This window comes from Artemia sp. Qi Xiang Cuo, chromosome 5 (genome assembly GCF_049724085.1).
Source record: "Artemia sp. Qi Xiang Cuo chromosome 5, ASM4972408v1, whole genome shotgun sequence".
Classification (NCBI taxonomy): domain Eukaryota; kingdom Metazoa; phylum Arthropoda; class Branchiopoda; order Anostraca; family Artemiidae; genus Artemia; species Artemia sp. Qi Xiang Cuo.
Window position 1 is genome coordinate 32,646,568 of NC_142798.1, and position 19,470 is coordinate 32,666,037.

Consider the following 19,470-nt stretch of genomic DNA (forward strand, 5'->3'; position numbering starts at 1 on the left):
TGCAAATGTTAGATCAACTGTGCTTGAGTAATTAGTTTGAGTATTCATATATGTTACTGTATCTATTGGGGTTAGATAAAATTTGTAATATCCTGTCCTGACCTATTTTGACTACCATTAGATTTCCAAAAAAAGAATGGTCGTTAAAATCCCTACTTAGGATCTTAGTTCCCTCCAATTTCTGGTATACAAGGTCAATATCATTTTTAATAATGTTTTGCCCAATATTATCATAAATGTTTGCTTTGGGGGTGTACCCGGTTTGACCCCCCCCCCCCCGAAATTTTTTACCGAGTCGGAAATTAGTAAAAATTAGTCGAAAATTAGTAACCCCCTCCCCCGAACAAAAAACCTGGATCCGCTCTTGCTTTACTATAAAGACAAGCTTATCATATCATCAGTCACATCTAAAATTTCTGTTATTTGGAACATCTCCTCATATATACGAAGCATAATATAATATATGGGGAGATGTAATCAATCAAGTATATAACCATAAATTCAAAACATTCCCTTTGCAATCAGAAGAAGAAGATTTTGCCCCGTTTATTAGTAATTCAACTTACATTTAGGGAATATCAAAGTAGAAATTTACAACTCAAGACTTTGGATGAAACGTGTTACTATTTTGTTCTGTATAAATATGTTAGTTTTAATTTTAATACTTTAGTGTTTCTGCTGGTGACAGCTGCTGTATATATGGTCGAAATATCCAGAGCTTTGTACCTGTTTTCACTGTCTAATAAATGGACTTATTCCCATTTGAACGTTTGTTTGTTCGTCATAGAAAGGCAGTGCAGTCTTGAAAAAAAAAAACCTAATTTGAAGGTATTACGTCGAAAAAGAGTGACGATCGTTTTAAGCATGATAAAAGCCAATAGAGAACGAGCGGCTGGTCATTTAGACTAACGATAATATCAGCTATCACAAATACACCTTAATTTATTCTAAAATAAATCGTTTACTTTCGCAATAAAAGCAACTTAAACAAACGCATTAAAATAACAAACAAATAACAATGATTTGTCAACTGCAGCTGGATGCAGACTCGAATCTCGTCATAACCGATGACACCAATTCACGAAGAGCCTGCAAAAAATAAAATGTGAAAGAAAACAAAATAAGAAAGAGTTATTTATAAAATTAAGCTACGAAAAAGACTACTCACTTAACTTCATAGAAATTAAACCGTATAGTAAAATTAATCTTAGGTCGAATAGAAAAAAAGAAACCCAAAAGCTTCATACTTTTATGGAAAATTGAAATAAAAAGTAACAATTCCTGAGAGCCTGCAAAAATAAGGTATTTGAAAGACGGTTAAAAACGAAGTTTAGAAAGGATCAGAAAAAGAAAGAAAGAAAAAAAGATAATACACTTAATTGTACAAAAGACGAAAAATACACGAAAAAGAAACAGAATCAATAATTTATAAATGTAAAAAAAACTAAAAAATTCCTAAAAATAGAACCTTACTTACAGAAAATTATGTGTTCATTTAGTTATTTAGATTAAGCCATTGGGGGAGACTGCTATAAGGCTGAGAGGGGACATTTACATTTGCACATCAAGGAACACGATACGCAGGATTATAATCTGAGCACCACATCTGACATTATCCTTCCATAATAATTTTGTTTGATCAGCCTTTGAATTGAAATTTGACACGAGATACATAATCGAATATGCATATATATATATATATATATATATATATATATATATATATATATATATATATATATATATATATTTTAAAATTAACTTTTTTTTTAAGTTAGAAGGCAAGTCAACAAAAAGGAATGAAGTTGAATAATTCAATAAAAATTGTGTGGGTGAAATGTAATTATCATAATTTATTTTCATGCATTGATTAAGGAGCCAAGAGAATAAAATGTGAAGAAATATAAAAAAAATAAAAAAAAAAAATATTGCAATTTGAAGACTACCTGGAAAACAATAGCAAATTGTCTGCTTTAAACAAGAATTTTTTTTGAAGAGAAGTCTACTGACGTCACCAATCGATAGAGTAGGTCTTGGTGGCTATTATAGCAAAAAACAGTTTGTTTGTTTTTTGTCGGCAAAGAGTTTCTATACTGGACGGCCAGCATAAGGGACAAAAAGAGGAAAATATATATCATAGATATCAAATTCAGTGTAAAGAAAACAAAATACGGCTCTAGAAATAGCGAACTGTTTCCAAAGAGAATAAACCAGTACCAAACAAAACAGACAAAAACTGCACCATAGATAACATGATATTATTCAGGGAAGGCAACTTATTTTTTTGGAGGGGGGTATGGTGCGGCATACAAGAGATTCTAAGCAAAGACTTTGTTTAGAATCTATGTGGTTTAGTCTTCTCTACGGCAGCACCATCCGGATTTATACATTTCTTCTAGCATTTGTTGGCACCCCAAATACCGTTATTGCAGAAGTCTATAGTCTATACAAGTCCATGCATCTTAATGCAAAACTGTTTTTTCTTTTCCAGATTAACATACTCTGTATGCCCAAATCGGCTATAAGAATAACCCCAGGCCTATGTAGAAAGTAGAGTATCTAATTGAAAGAGTTTAAAGGCTGAAAACTCAGGTCAAAACAGACTGAAAAAATACCAGATCAAATATTTTTGAAGAGTTAGGCCAACATCCAGATTTACACCCTAATGATACTCTTGTATTATGGACTCATGATACATGATCAACCCTGACACTCTCGAACCTGCGAATCGTGTCGAAAGAGTAATGTGGATGCAGCAAAGTATCAAAGGCAAAAGTCTTTGCAATGTCAAGTGCAAGTGCAACTTGACATGAATTAGTTGCTGCAGTCTCAGCTAGGGGATGAATGCCTCTGACGAGACAGGATACTATGAGCGAAACATCATGCACTTGCGGACTAATGATGATAATGACATAATGTCATTAATATACCATAACAATTTATTGGTGACAATATATAAAATAAAGACTACATATCCGTTTTTGAACAATCTTACCTAATTCTGAAAATAAATATCAAGGGTCTTACTTGTGGTTTGCAATGTTCCTCAAGCCAATTAAAAACACCGGCAGATAAATCGGAAAAGGAGCTGGCGTTAACCATATGATCAAAAGTTTCAAATAGCGAGTCCATCATAGTCTGGAACTAAAAATATAAAAATCAGTTGATTCAGCTACCACTTTGGAGAATAACTCTTGACATGGTGCAGAAAAGGGTAACCGACTTGGCAATTTAAAGACAAAATACCAATATATACATATATATGTACATCTATTTTTTGGGAAAAATAGAACAACAATTCGATTTCCCCCTCGTTTTTCTTCGGTCTTGTACTTACAATTACGATTCAGACTGGGTATCAATCAATTTCTGGAAGGGTAGGAGGGAGGATCAGCTATCGAAAAGGCTGTGTTTTGCAATCAAATAACAAATGATGTAAATTTTCTGCGATATTTTTCATATAGCAGGTGTAGAGAGTCAGATCGACTAGTACCTCCCACCTTTAAGTAAGAATTTCATTCTTTTTTTTTTAAGTTTCTGCTTTCCAAATGACTCTGTGTGGGAGTTAGATTTTTAAACACGTCAATGTTCAACATAGTCGATCTCTTAACAAGTCTTAATTTTTTTTTTTTTAACTTTTCTTTTTAAATGTCTGTCAATCGAGTTTAGAGTTTTGAAACGTTTTAAAGGTCAATTTTTCTTACCTTCATAGCCAGATTTTCAAGCTGTATGACACGGTAAAAACTAAGAGCATCAAAGTTTCATTAAAGGGGGGTTTACAGAAAAAAACCCTCAAAAAACGCATACCAAATTTGTTTATGTCCATTTTTGTTACGTTTTTAAGAATCAAACAAACATTTCATGGGGGGGGGGGGTTCAAACCCCCTAAACCCCTGGATACGGCCTTGGCCATTAGAATGCATTGACCCCTCGCCCCCCCCCCCCAAACATGTTGGCTACTGACGCACTTATTCAAGCTTTACACCTGAATGCACTACTTCTACATATTTGTAGATGCACAAAAGTGTACTTCCCCACACTGGGCTATATAGTAAAAACATATAGGCATTAAAATAATATGGAGGACCAATTACATACTTCTTCTAACTAGCGGGCCAAAAAACGGGACCTAATATCATTTTTTCTAACATCAAATAAATTTTTCCCATTTTGACAAAGAACCACCCCGAAACGATGTATGAGTTACGCCTTGGCTTATGAGAATAAAAACTGGAGCTCCGTTTTGGAATGGAAAATTAACTAATAGAGAAAAAGGGTAAATCAATTACTGGAAAAAGGCACGTACATGACTTTACGACGAAAAATGTGTCAAAACAGGAACCAAAAAATTGTCATGCTTTGGAAATTACAGGCCAAATTTAAAGATGTTGCTGGGAGTCGATAAAAATAGCTTGTAAAAACTACCAATCACCAAAATCCTTTGGTGTTACCACTGCTATCACCAACATTTTTTTTTTGCATCAACCCACCTGAGGCTGACATAGCTTCGCTCGCTCCTCCTCCGCGCCAACCCATTGTAAGCTTCAATCTTTACCCCTCCTATGAAGTTCCAATTTCAATCCTTTCTTATAAGCCCTTCCCATATAATTTGGGGATTATCCGCTTTTGGTTTGGTACCCAGATGGATGGCCAAAAAGCACAATCTTTAGCAACCTATCATCTTTGATTTATAAACGTGCCCTTACCATCATAACCTTTCTTTCATTATAGCTCTGGAAAGTACGATTGAACCACACTTTTCGTTTAGCTTATTATTTGATATATGGCCAGTCAAACGAGCTACTAAAATTATCTACAGAAATCCCCTAGAAAACATTTAACATATCTTTCTCGGCCTTTCCAAGCGCCCAACTGCGAAAAAATACCCTGCACAAGGACCATTCTACTTTTTTCAACTTCGCTGCATTCACCTTATTTACTAATAATACCAATACCACCCACGTAACCGAAACTGAATACTAATCAAGTTTGGCGTTGTAAAAGACGAAGGTCAGTTTTATAAAGCTCTTTTCAAGCAATCCAAATATTATTTTTATTAATTAACACGCCATTTATATTCTATCAATTCTAGAAGAGACTCACATCATGTTCCTAGTTGAAAGAACGCACTGCACTAACTGGTGCAACATGAATCTAGGAACTAGAAGAATTTTATTTGCTCATAAACTAGACACGTTTTGTGAAAGCAACAAAATCGGAAAAGTAACTTTTCCAGGAATACTACTTAGATTATAGTTAGTTATAAGTTTGTAAGATTACAGTGCCGCTACTTAAAAACGATTGATTCGACCGATTTGAGACTCTTTTTAAATATCTTTTCAATAAAATGAGAAACATATTTTATTATTGATCAAATATTATACAACTTAAAAAGGGGCCTCTAATAAAAAGAGCTAAAGTGATAATATTTACACGGTCAATTTGATGCTATCCCCCAGAACAGACCTAAAAATCAACAGCAACAGACAGGATTACGTCCGCGGATCCACCTCTCACTATATCCAGTATGTAGATGCATTTGTACCTGTGGGCGTGACGTTGATGGGTATACACGGTGGATAAAAAATGCACATTTTATAGAGAATGAAAGAAAATCCGATAGGGGGTTTTAAAGGCAATAAGAAACGGAATAAAATTTCAAATTAGACACTTGCGTCATATAGGCAATGGTGGTCATCAGCAGAAGATAAGCTGAAAAGTAATTGAAACATTCCAATAAGATCAACGAAACCAAAACGCTCATAGTCTTAGATTTTGGTAAAACTTGGTAGGTTTATTTAATTAATGAATACAAGTAACAATACAATTTATTCTGCATGCCTTTTTAAGCTTTGGTTTTATGGCTGAAGGTTTTTGACTTTGTTTGCATCATAGAAGGCAAAAGAGTTGATCTTCTTTGCAATATAATTTTTATCTTCCTTGTTCAGTGATTGGTACTATTAAAAATCATGATTACTTTTCATTAATATACAAGAAATCGAACATTTTTTTTTTGGCTCAAACCCTTCAATAGAATCTATTCTAGACTATAAAAAAATAAACAGGTTAGGACCTTTACACATTCACACCATTTTTCTACTTTTCTTCTCTTTTTACTTTGGCTTAGACTTATCAGCTCTCAAAATTTTACGGATGATTTTTCAAAAAAAAATTATGGACTGCCAGCCTCAAAATTCTGAAAATTTTCCGGATACATACAAATAGAGCCTTAAAGGTTAATTAACAGAAATTTGAAGAGCATTTTCTAAATAAAAGTTTTGGAATCATATATCAAAATTGAAATTAAATAATGAATAAATTAATTTTGGAAATGAACAAAGGCATATCCAGGATTTTTTTTTTGGGGGGGGGGGAGGATACAGAAAGACCTTAAAAGCGCATCAAAAATTTATTTACTTGCATTTTTCTTACGTTTTCACGAGTCGGATAAACATTTCTGGGAGGGGGGGGGGGCTGTTCAAACCCGAGACTTTTCATACAAAATTTTTCGAAGATCAAGAATAGGTTTCAGCATTTGAAATACTGGCCCAAAAAATCGGAACTCCGTTTTTTAATCGCCACCCCGCATAAATATATTTTATATATTTATGCCAAGTAGTTTTAAAAGCCACCTTAGGCACGTCACTGAGTGGCTGTTATTATTCTTGTACTTCTTTCTCCCGTTTTGTTTCATTTAAAGTCATTTTTATGTTTAGTGCTAGGAAGATAGGCTACTTCGTTTTTCGTTTAGTATAATAGTTTAAGCAATTGATTATGCCAACAGGCAAGTGTGCTACTGTAGCAGAAAAGGTCTCTGTAGCAGATACTCTAGTAAAGATTTAGAAAAAATATAATGATCAAAGTAAAAATTTTATTGAACGTTTAGTTGGTACTTTCTTCACAGAAAAAGAAACCATGATAAACCTTACTAAAACAGGAATGACAAGTTCAATGGAATTAAATTTGCACATGTTTAAATTAAAAACTTTAATGTGTATGACTAGAGGTACAACACAGTTCCGTGATCCTTGACAAACCTTGCTAAGAGTGCACAGGCATTCAATGCCTTTTGAACTGCGTTTCGTTTCAGAAGCAACAACAGACAAAGAAAGTGTACGTTTGCCAAAAAAAATACTTTTAAGAATAAAATATATTAACTTAGACCTATCTGACAAGACGAGACAGAGAGAGAGAAATAAAGAGAGAGGCCACAGCCAAACATGGTAGCAACATTTTCATTATACAGAAATGTATTTACAAGTTTTATTTTAAAGCTACAACTAAAGCTTTTGTAAGTAAATGAAAATTCCACTATTTCAGTGGTAAATTGCTGTAACCCTCACCAACAGATGGTAAACAGTAATTATGCTAAGCATAACACAATTTCCAATTGATTTATCACTATTCACAACTTAAAAAGTCTTACCACTCGGAATTTAGCTTCATCAGGTACTTGGACTTCATTGGTTCCTGGTTGGCGTTTGTGTGCTTCAACAATAAGTTCATAATTCTCCTTCATAATTCTTAAAGCAATCACTTCTTTTCGTAGTGACGTCAAGTGTTCCTCTTGCGCTTTCTTCTCTTCTTCTAGTTGCTAAGATAAAAGCATTGATACAAGTCAATAAATATATTCATTTCAACTATTGGTTGAATTGAATCATCTAGATCAATCATTTATCCTTACGATTAGACATATAGTAAACCATTGCTATTTCTGAGAATTATAATGTGGATAATATACTACATATATACAAATAATATAATATACACATAATATACAAATAATATACTACAACTAAGAACTCACTGGAGCACCAAGCCACCTGAGGCCAACTCAGCTACGCACGCTCCTCTTCGACTTTGTCTTCTTAACATTAATTTTAAACCTATTCTTACACCCTGCATCGCAAAACCTCTAAAAATTCATTCATTTTGATAACACTTTCATCTAGGATGCTTAAATCATCAGTATATTCTAAGCCCAGGAGAGTTTTACTTCCCCATTTCATTCCATGTTCCCCCATAAAGGGGGATAGAATGCAACCTTGCTTAACTCCTGATTTAATATGAAACCAGCTACTAACCTCATCTTTTACCTTAACCTCAGCAATGTTATTCTTGTTCATAGCGCTAACCACTTTAATGTATTTGTCTGATATGCCAAGGATAAGAACTCTGGATGGATGGAACTGATGGAACGGATGGAACTGATGGATGACTCGGACACTTTTGAATTATTATTCTAAGAGTGAAAATTTGGTTGACATATCCTTTACCCTTCCTAAAACCAAACTGAAAACTTTATCTACATCATCTCTAAGTCTAAAAAGTATCATCATACAAGGTATTTTTCCACTCACAGAAACCAAGCTAATGTCTCTATAATTACCACACTCACTCATATCACCTTTCTTGTAGAGCGGCTTAATTAGAGTTTTTTCAAAATCGCTATGTACTTCTCATTTTTCAAAAATCATATTCATAATCTTCAACAACTTATTTCTAACCTCATAACCAACATATAAAAGAAATTCATTTACCACACTATCAGCAGCTAGGGTCTTGTTATTTTTCAATCCTTTTAGTACTGTTACTAATTCTTCCTCCAAAAATTAATCTTCCTTCACATCCAAAGTGTCAAAAACTTTTTCATTCTTTTCCTGCTACTCTATCACAGTTTAGCAGATTCTCAAAATGTTCTACCCATCTCTCTTTAACTCTTTCCTTGTCATTAATTGTGGCCCTTTTTCTATCTTTAATAGGGAAAAGTGTAAATTGAGTATTCCCTCTCAATTTATGCCAGTACAATATTTCACTATTACATCATCTAGCTACATCTTTCAGATCTTCAGCAATTTTATCTATTGCCTCCACTTCACACATCCTTAATTCATATTTTAATGCTTTCTCTACTTTCCTTACATTCCTCTTATTTTCATTTGATCTATCACTCAAATACTTCTTGCAAAAATCCCTCCTCCTCTCTGCTAAACATAAAGCACTTTCACTAATGCTCCTAGCTGCGTTTCTATCTTTCTTCCTAAAGACACCATTAGCAACTTCACAAACTATTATCCTAAAAATTATACCATCCATCTTCTACATTGTCAAATTTTAAACTCTCCAGTTAAGTATTCAACTGCGCGAGGAGATCTTTTCACGAGTTCTCATCGTGGAGTCGACCAACGTTACAGCTTTCCAGAAGTTGGTTGTCCTTCCTAAATTTCAGCTTTAAGTAACTCTAGACACTACTAGATGGTAATCTTTACTTTTAACATCAATAGCAGCAGTCCTATATACCCTAGTATCTTGTATTGATCATGCCAGTCTTTTGTTTACAAAATAACATAATAAATAAGGTTAGTTGCCTTACCATCATGGGAATACCATGTTAACTTATGGGCCATTTTAAGATCAAATATTGCATTAGTTATAACTAGATTGTTATACCTACAAAATTGCAGCAGTCTGTAACCATTACTGTTTTCTTTTCCTACATAAAATTTACCTAGACTAGGATACCATATATCCCTATTTCTATCAGCCTGGGTGTTAAAATCTCATAATAAAACACTATATTTCTACCTGAAACCCTGCCTATTTTTGCTCTTTTAGCTGCAGGTAAAATTCTTCTGAGTCACCACTATCTCTGTCAGTTGGTTCTACAGGGGCATATACTACTATGACTGATCAGGGGCGGATCCAGGATTTTTTTTTTTGAGGGGGGGGGGCAAAATACGTTGATCCGATAAACTTACGTTAGGAGAAAGTTTAATTAACGCAAACTTGCGTTAATTAAGTAAATTACACTACTTTAGACTACGTTCGGGGGGGGGCACCCCCTCTGGATCCTCCACTGTGACTGATATCCCACATTTTTTTGGCATAAAATGAGCAACTAGCATTTTATTATTAATACCTTCCCAACCTAAACAAGACTCAGCAACTCCCTTATTCATCATGAGCCCTACTCCTTGCCTATGTACCCCATCTTTCCTGCCTGAGTAAGTAAATTCTATATCAATTTATTTCATGTTTCCTACCCCTGGGAGATGAGTTTCGGAAACTCCTAAGAAGACCAGTTAAAAACGTCTGAGTTCATCAGTCAAAATGTTGATACGATATTTATTTTTTAATGTTGTAACATTCCAAGTTGTAGTTTTTATATTCTTTAAATCATTGTAATTATTTTGGCCTCAGGAAAAGTGGTGGTCCTAGAACCAGTGCAGGACAGGGACTAAAATATCTTCTCAAATCTACACGAAGTGCTTAAGCTGGCTTAGAACCAGACAGCAAGAATTCCCTGGAGCCTCCAGTTGAATAAAAGCTTTGTGTAATCCTGGGCCCATCATGGTTTTCCACACTTGGCAACGCTCTTCTATCAACAAGAGTCAAAATCCTGCAAAGACAATCTCAAGACTATAACCTCCAACTCATCATGTATTCATGCCTCAAATATTATGCTACAATGGGGAGACAAACCATAATAGATGAACTAGCAAGGAAGAGGTTTTTCAGCCCCCCCCCTCCCCCCCAAAAAAAAAACAACAACACCAAAACAGACCAAACCCAGAAGAATTATCTATTATTCAGAATCCAGTGCAAATGCAGTGTTGTTTACTAGGCTGCAATTTGGCACCACTCCTCAAGGTCACCACATAGCACTGTTAGCAGTCATAATTTTGGTAAGGAAATGTAGTGAAAGGCCCAACCTGATGCCACAAAAACAAGGTTCTCCCTGTTGGTAATAAGCATATTTAAATAAAATTAATAAAATATTAATTTCAACTAACAGTTGAATTAAATCATTGCCAGTGTGTCATGACAACATTCCTTATAATTACAAATATAGTAAAATCTTCTGATTTCTGTGAACTTTATAATGACATTGTGGGGAATTATAATGAATAAATAGAACCAGTAATATAACCCTAAAATGGTATCCAAAGGTTAGACTGTATTCAGGACAGGGAATAGCAAGACAAAGCCTAACCCTGCTCCCCAGCCCAAGGTCTTTTATGTAGGAAAACTTGTCCTACCTACTACTAAACGTAAATGATGACTGTATGAAATTAAGGAAAAGCCTCTATCCCAACAAGACCTTAGGGTTTTAATCCCCCCCCCCCAAAAAAAATAAAAATAAATTATGAATAATCCCCTGGAAAGAGGTGTTTAGTAAGATACTGCAACTGTGTATTTAAGATACAGAGTCAACAATAGCCACAGATTTAATTCTACAAACAAAAATCATATGAGTTATATTGCAAACAAAGCATTATTCAACTACTTATGGTACCAGTTGGTATATTCTTTTTTTTAGTCAAGAAATTTGGGGGAAACAAAGTCAAAACTTTAACAAATTGTCTCAACTTTTTCCATTTGCAGTCATTGAACCTATAAACCCTCCTGTTTACTTGTATGTTATTGAATCAGAACAAAATAATGTGAAGAACTACACCTGAATATATTCAATTGATTTTTGTAGGACTATAGCCTTGCTCATCTTCATTGCAATGGTTCCATCATTTTGCTGACAAGAGGGCACAAGCTCTTGAAGTGCATCATATCCTTTTTTTATTGCATCTCTTCGTTTCTGTTCAGCAACAGTGTGAGCTTCTCTTCTTCTTTCTTTTGCTAATTCTGACCGATGATCACTGTCATCATCTTCTGAAATAAAATTCAATTGCACCAGAAACTTTGAATTATGTTCAATTCTTGGCCAAAATCCTTCCAAAAACATACAGGATATTCAGTAGCCTATACTGAGCTAGCCCAGTGATTTTCGGAAATAAAGCACAAAATACCTGATCACGCCCCCCCCCCCAAAAAAAAGTTGTTGAAGGAACCCCCACCATGTAAAACTTAAATATTTAGGCTAAACATATGTTACCAACCACCCTGTCTGCAAAAATTCTGACATTGTCCCTAAAGTTTTGAAATTTATGGACCTGTGGCATGTACATAAGGATGTTTGCATCATTAACAAACCTACTGAGGAATCTTCAAGAGAGGTAACTGAATTCTCAAACTGCATTGGGTAAGTTTTTTTAAAACCATAGACAGCTCAACCACACCCTTGGAAATAGTGCCAGAAACAGATTACAAATCTTTGACTTGATGCTTGTCTCTTTTCCTAGACTATGTCTAGGAAAAGCATATCTAGAGCATGTTCCTATTATGTATTGTAACTTGGACATGACAATATAATTACTATTATTTATTGTAATATATAGACCATGTCTATATTACTTATTGTGCATTCATGGTCTGAGCTGGAACTGAGAACACGTTTTACATTTATGAAATAAGATAAATCAAACAATAAAAATATATATGTTGTCTGTGAAAAAGTATGTTTGTAGAAAAATTTAAACACTAATTATCTGTAAATGTTTTCTGGTTATTTTTTTGCTGACAATTAGATTTATTTGACAATTTAAAAAATAACATCCAAAGAGCAGTTGATTAGCCCCATGGTAGTCTATGCTGATAATCATTTAAGGTTTAATGTTAAATAAATTTTAATTCTGAAAAAGGCTGTCAGAAGCAAAATTGCCAAACTGCATTTTAAATAAAAAAAAAGCTAAAAATAACCCTCACATCTCTATATTTTTTTATGGCAAAACCCATAAAAGAAGGAATTTGATTTCAATACAATTATACCAGCAGATTTATTACTCTTGGAGATTTCATTGTCAACTGTTAAATAACTCCCTCCCCCCCCCCCAAAAAAATGCGCCATGCCTTTCTTGCTACAAGAAGCATCAAATCTTAAAAGATAAAAAAAAAATGTTTCTCTTATTTGAATTTTGGAGCAAATTAAGGTCAAACAGGATTTGTATAGCCCATCCTAGCTTTTCTTCTTTTTTTTCAGAGGGTGGTTGTCTGAAACCAGTAGTGGTAGTCTTTTGATAGAATGGTCAGTTTGTATACAATCTTAAGATCTTGAGCTTTTTCCTATGGGAGACAGAGATTTACATGGAGTTGAATTGGTATAAAAAAAAAAATTCCAGGTAAATTAGCATCAATAAATCCACAATATTGTCCTCCATTTTCCAAAGACACACCAACATCTGATAGGTACATTTTATAGCCTATTTAGAATTGACAATTAGCCTTAGTTATTGTAATATGGAGTGTCAAACTAGGGATAATTGAAAGTACATAGCACCAATAAGTTGTGGCTTGGAGTAAGTTACCTTTACTACTCTGCACTACATTAAACCAATTACTTCTGGGCTAATACAGTTTCATAGCAGGCAAGAGTGCCATCCCTAAGGGAAAGAGAGAAAGGGAGCCCCCTCCCTTAGATGACAAACAAATAATCAGTAAATTTTGACTGGGAAAACTGCATGAGTTAAAATTTACCAAATGCACCTAAACTTAATGATTTTATGAGAATGTACCATATTATTTTTCACAGAATCTGGTGCCCCCCTTCCTCAGAAGGTATACAATAAATACTATAAACTTAACTTTTTTGACTGTCAAAGATGCACAAGCTAAAATTTCTGAATATATCTGTGCTTTTTAAGAAATCTCCCATATTACTGGCCAGAAAGGTTGAAAGAACCTACTGCAGAAACTATGCTGCACCTGAGAGCATCTAATAAAATATTGATAGATCCTGAAGGTATTCCCCCCCCCCAACCTCCATCAGAAAGGTGTTGGCATACCCAAGTAAAGATCTATGTGTCTTTTATCCATCTTTTTCCAATGACATCAAATTATTCATTATTGTAGGCATTTTAAAATGTGTAAACCTGTAATTAGCACTTAATACTTAATTTACTTTCTTAAGGATGTATTCTGCTACTGCCAAAATGTTGAAATCTGTTTTGATTAATTTCCAACTTTCAGGGAAATTATATGCTTCATTTTAGCCCAATCTAGGATGGTACTTGTCTATCACAATCTCACTGCTTTACTTTGGAAAATGAGTTAAACTTGTAAGCTTCAGTTTTATTTTAATTTCTATATTTTATCATAAAACAGTTTTTTAGTATTGCAAAGATGTTTTTTTTTTTTTTAATGCCAATTAAGTTCAGCAATTTTTGACTTGTTGGAAATTTTTTGAAAAATAATGTTACTATTTGGTATGGTAAATAGATGAAGAATGTTACTTAATTTTCACAAGAAGAGTACTTAATTTTCACAAGAAGAACAATGAAAATGGGGATAAGAACTTTAAGTTTAATTTGAACTTTTTAATTGCTGCACCTGATCAGTATCTGTCTCTTGCTGCTTGTAATAAACAAAGAGTTAGTACCCTTAAATACCATGCTATCAAGTATCAAGAAATCTGTTTGATGTTTTCTTTTTTACTTTTGAGAGATACTAACTTGGCTATGCAATGTGAAAGAATAGGTGTTTCTTTTTTTTCTTTCTTCTGAGCCCATAAACAACAAAATTACCAAAAATCCTTATTTTATAATACCCAGAAAATTTCTATTGTTTAAATTTCTTTAGTTCCTTCCATTTGTAATTCATGTTTTTCAATCCTTTTGCATACTATGCTTATCTAATTACTCTTTTTCTTTGACAATGACATGGTACTATATAGCAGGCACAGAATAAAAAAAAAGTCTGGTTAATGATGGTACAAACATTGCTGCAGTGACAAAAAACAATCAATAAATACCATCATTTAGGCCAATAGTCCTATCTTTCCCATCAGGGAGGGAGGGCACAATCGTCATAATATAACAATTCTATTAGGAAAGAATGTTGAATAGGAAACATAGTGGTACTATTCTTCTTCTTAAAGTAGGTTTTCTTTCTTAAAAATAGATAAATGGTTTCTTTTTCTCTATTACTTTACTGGGTACAAGATTGACATATCACTCACTGTGTTTTTTTTGTGCACTTCTCAAATCTACTAGTTGCTACCATCTGAAAGTTCATTTTGAGCCTCTAAAGTGACATCTTGCTGCTTATTTTTTGTTATTAGAAACAGGTTAAAAAATTGCCATTTTGTTCAGAATCTAATGCCAAGTTTAAATTTTGCACTCATGCATCCCATATACATGAGTTTGTAACAATCAAACTGGATAAACTCAAACGTTTATGTTTCTTACAATTTTGCCAATATATTAAATGCTTTCATAAGTTTTGAGCAGTGGTAAACTTTACAGAAAAATCACAGGAAATGGACATATATTAAAACAAAAGAATAGTACCATATGTGGGACCACCAGGGGGAGGATACATTGTCAGAAAAGCAACTGTCATATTTGGAAAGAACACAATATAGGAGTCAAATGTTACAACTCTTTTCATTTTAATATATTTCCTTCAGAGGAGTAGTAACTCTGCACTGTTAATAAAGCTTTTAATAAAAACAGAACATGCTAAACATGATTCCATTACTGACATAATTGCATGGTGAACACACTCCTTGTTGTAGGAATATTTTTTTCACTTGCAAATGCACCCTCCCCCCATGGTCCCATATATAGGTATTTCAATTAAGATATTTCTCAGTTGTTTTGTATTTTTTTTTTTTTTTTTTTTTTACTATACTTTCTTTGGGAACAGGTTCCATGATATATCAAAACCATTAGACCTATAGGCTTATCTGAAGGTAAAAGAATTAAGAAGAACTAAGTCTTGCAAAAATCTATATCCCAGGACAGTATTGGGACCATCAGGTGGGTAAGGGTAATTTGCAAATGTAATAGCTATTATATTTGCAAAGAGTATAAAAAAACCCATCAAGTAATGTATTCACCTTGTGTCTATGTTAGTAATGGAATGGGTATATACTTATCCAGAACATTTAGTAACATAGCAGAATTACAAGTTATCAGTTTTGATTGAAATAGGCTATACCTAGGCTATGTCTAAAAAATATGACTAAAATTTCAACTTAAGAGTTTATCAATAAGCCTATGTTTTTACTTTAGACCTGTGTATTTATGCCTACAAAATAAGGACAAGGGGTAAAATTCTACTTTAGCTACTTTTGGCTATCTTGAAAAGGGGTTGGGTCAGGCTAAAGTATGTCCTGGGAAGGTATTTTGAAGTACCTACCTCCACTCCTTCTTCCTCTAGAGGATCCTGAAATTTGCCAGCATGACAGGTCTATACATATTGAAATTTTGACAAAACAATATTTTACCTTAATTTTCAGTTATCAGTTTCTTTTTCTCTGGCTTTATTTCTGACAATGCAATTCCTGTTATTTGAGTAGAATTTTAAGCTATTTTTATCAGTTTTTTTTTTCAAGATTTAGGAAATGTATTTGCATATCTTTAAAACCTTATAAATTGGGATTGAGCAAAGTTGTGAAGCTCAAAACAATTTTGTTGTACTTCATTTAAGCAGAAGATCTATTTTGAAAGGTTTCACTTTTTTAACACACAGATTTTTAAAGGTCAGGACCCTCTAGAGGGAGAAGGAGTGGAGGTAGGTACTTAAAAATGCCTTCCCAAGATATACTTTAGTCTGTAGACCCATCCCTGAAAGTTTCATTTTCCTTGCCTAACCCCTTTCCAAGATAGCCAAAAGGGTAAATTTTTGTTATCCATATTATTGACTTATGAATAAAGTAAACATACTGCTTGATGCCTTTTTTATGCTCTTTCAAAATATAATAATCATTTTTATCAGAAATGAATTTTATCCCCACCCCTATATATACCAATTCAGGGTATATATTTGCACATTAGGGGGGGGGGAGTTTAAACTTACCTCTCATTTACATAATAAACAAAATTTACCCCCACCCCCTGAATGTGCAAATATATACCCTGAATTGGTATATATAGGGGTGGGGGTAAAATTCATTTCTAACCAAATGATCATTATATTTGTAAAGAGCATAAAAAAGGCATCGAGTGGTATAATCACTTTATTTGTAAGTCAATAATATGATTTGGTAAAAATTTACCCAAGGGTCCCTTTTACCTAGCCTAGTCTTACAGTAACCTTCATACCATAGGCTATTACCAAATTGTGTTCTTACTATAGCCATTTTGGTTGAGTTCTACTTGTAAAATTTTTCAGATTGTTTAACAACCTGTCTTAACTTAGAAAAAAGCAACAATTTTTCTAAATTCATAAAAATTGTGTTGTAAGTCAATTGCTGAAATTTTCATTCAACTAAAAAAAAAACAAGACATTAAAAAATAAATAAACTTGCTTTAATATGCATCTTATAATAAAACACGTAAATACCACTATTTTGAGCAGAGGAAGGGGCACTATGTGTGTTTCTTTGGTACATGCCTAGTGATCCACGTGAAAAGTTTTTAAATGTTTTGCCAGTAAAAGCTATTATCAACAGCATTTAAAAAAGCGTCTCTGTCAAGAAGACAACGAATTTTGCCATTTTATTTGATTCTCCGTCGACGTTCAAATAGTAAAATATTGACATCTTGTTAAACATGCTTTTAAAAAAAAAAAAAAATAGCTCGTTTGTATTCTAGAATTTTAAATAGCAGTAAAATCACTTAACTAATTGAGCAACAACTGACAGTGGGTAAATTTAACGTTAAAGTATTATATGTGAAACTACCGCCAAAAAAAAAAAAAAAAATTGTCGAATTTCTAGAGCATTTATTTTCATGGACTTCGTTAAAGATTTTTAGATCATTTTAATTTTACCATTCGAACTAAATTTGGGTGGGTTCCGGTCGCTATAAAGCTGATTGCATAATACCATGGGCGTAGGGAGGGGGGGGGGGCAACTGCCCCCCCCCAAGACCTTCAAATTTACATTAGATATGGCTGAAAAAGTAGATGGTTTGGAAAAAGCAGTTGATAAAACTCCATCACACTATCGACTGCCCCCCCTAGACACTATGCTGCCTAATGCTACCTACGCCCGTGCATAAGACAAGATGCTATTTGGAGAAACCCAATTACATTGTCAAGGCTGTCTCCTGTATTTGTAGGACAGACTAGTGAATACAAATGCATTTCCTGTAACATACATTCTGTAAAAACTTTTATAACAATTTCAACTTAAACAACATTTGCAAGGGGGAATATCAAGCTGGGTACAGACTGAAATTTTTGTAAGTTTTTTTTTTGAAATCTAAAACGAAAAGTTTTAGATTTGTGACTAAAGTTTTAGTCACATATAACGTTAAAGTATTATATGTGAAACTACCGCCAAAAAAAAATTGTCGAATTTCTAGAGCATTTATTTTCATAGACTTCGTTAAACATTTTTAGATCATTTTACCATTCGAACTAAATTTGGATGGGTGCGGGTTGCTATAAAGCTGATTGCATAAGACAAGATGCTATTTGGTTTTCTCAAAATTTGTAAATTGCCAATTTTGAAAAAAAAAACTAACGACTCAGAAGACTATTTTTTTCACAGTCGAGTAGAATATTGACCATTCTAGGCGTCGTCTATATTTTATTGTTTTTAGAACAGATTTTTATGCACTATTTTCGATTAATTTTTTGATAGCCAACAAAAACAAAATTATAAACTACAAAAGATTTGTAATTAAGTATTCAGAAATGCATTATAATTGGTTAAAAATGATAGAGATCGGGACTTCGTGTGTAAATAAGAATTTAAAAAGCATTTCAAACTTCAATACAAAAATGGAGCAAAAACCTCCCTGATGTTCGTCGAATTTCGCACTAGCAATCCTCTCCTGCGTCAGGATTAACAATGCTCTCAAGGACACGCAAATTGTTTGAGGATGTCAATAATAATTGTTAGTAATTACCTTCTGTTAGCTCGAGGAAACAAAATTGTTCATAACAACCCTATTTGTAACCCTATTTGTGATCTTGAACCCTTTTCTTTATCGCCGTTTCTGTTGTAGAGAGATGCGAGAGTTTTTAAGCTTACAATTTATATTTACTTGACTGAATTTCTTAAATTTTCATTTAATTTTTTATTTAGCGATAATACATTATTTTCGTCAAATTAAACGGAAATGCTTGATATTCAGCCTACAGTGGTTAGTTGCCTTCTTCGTCACTGGCTAAAATGACTAAATGAGCAATAGGCTATTGTCTACTTGATATACTCTTTATGTTTCCAAATTAAAATAGCAAAACGTATTCCTAAAGCATTGGAGTACGTCAATAGTTAAAATTGAATGAATTTCTACGACAGTGAAATTTGACTACATGGTCTACGCAACATAAGCACCCATATAGAAACCGCAAGAAACGGATCTTAATTTCATTTCTATTAACTTAATTCTAATTCTGTTTCAAGAAATTCTACTACCATCTAGGCTCATTCTGGACAGTAGTAAGTTGCATGATTTGAAATTCACCTTCTGTATTGGGCGAAAAATGGTGGCGTTGCCCAAGTTGTCACAGCAGAATGGTTATAAAGAGAAGATCATACATTCGCAAGATACATTTGCATACTCACAGGTAATTCTTGATACATTCTCATACTGATTAATTCTCAACTTATTAAAAACAAAATGACAATTCTATGATACTACCCTATATACAAAAAAAAAGAGAGAAAAAAAAAGTGAAATT

The 19,470-nt window shown here is 33.5% G+C and overlaps 1 protein-coding gene across 1 annotated transcript; it reads right to left on the reverse strand.

Annotated features, from left to right (window-relative positions):
- Positions 1-931: 931 nt before the first annotated feature.
- On the reverse strand, positions 932-17,257 carry bigmax (helix-loop-helix-leucine zipper transcription factor bigmax). Its single transcript, XM_089088814.1, has 5 exons — positions 17,179-17,257; positions 11,459-11,667; positions 7,427-7,594; positions 3,028-3,144; positions 932-1,089 (listed from the first exon to the last, which is right to left on the reverse strand). Exons 1-5 carry the CDS (start codon positions 17,225-17,227, stop codon positions 1,027-1,029), a joined length of 606 nt encoding a protein of 201 aa, XP_088944940.1. The 5' UTR covers positions 17,228-17,257; the 3' UTR covers positions 932-1,026.
- Between the last annotated feature and the right edge of the window lie 2,213 nt (positions 17,258-19,470).

Bases quoted from the DNA above. Each gene is read 5' to 3' on its own strand.
- bigmax (XM_089088814.1), bottom strand. From the start codon at position 17,227: ATGTACCAAAGAAACACACATAGTGCCCCTTCCTCTGCTCAAAATAGT. The intron at 3,145-7,426 runs GTAAGACTTTTT...TTATATTTTTAG, and splicing joins ATGAAGCTAAATTCCGAGTG to TTCCAGACTATGATGGACTC. The intron at 1,090-3,027 runs GTAAGACCCTTG...TATTTTTTGCAG, and splicing joins AGGAACATTGCAAACCACAA to GCTCTTCGTGAATTGGTGTC.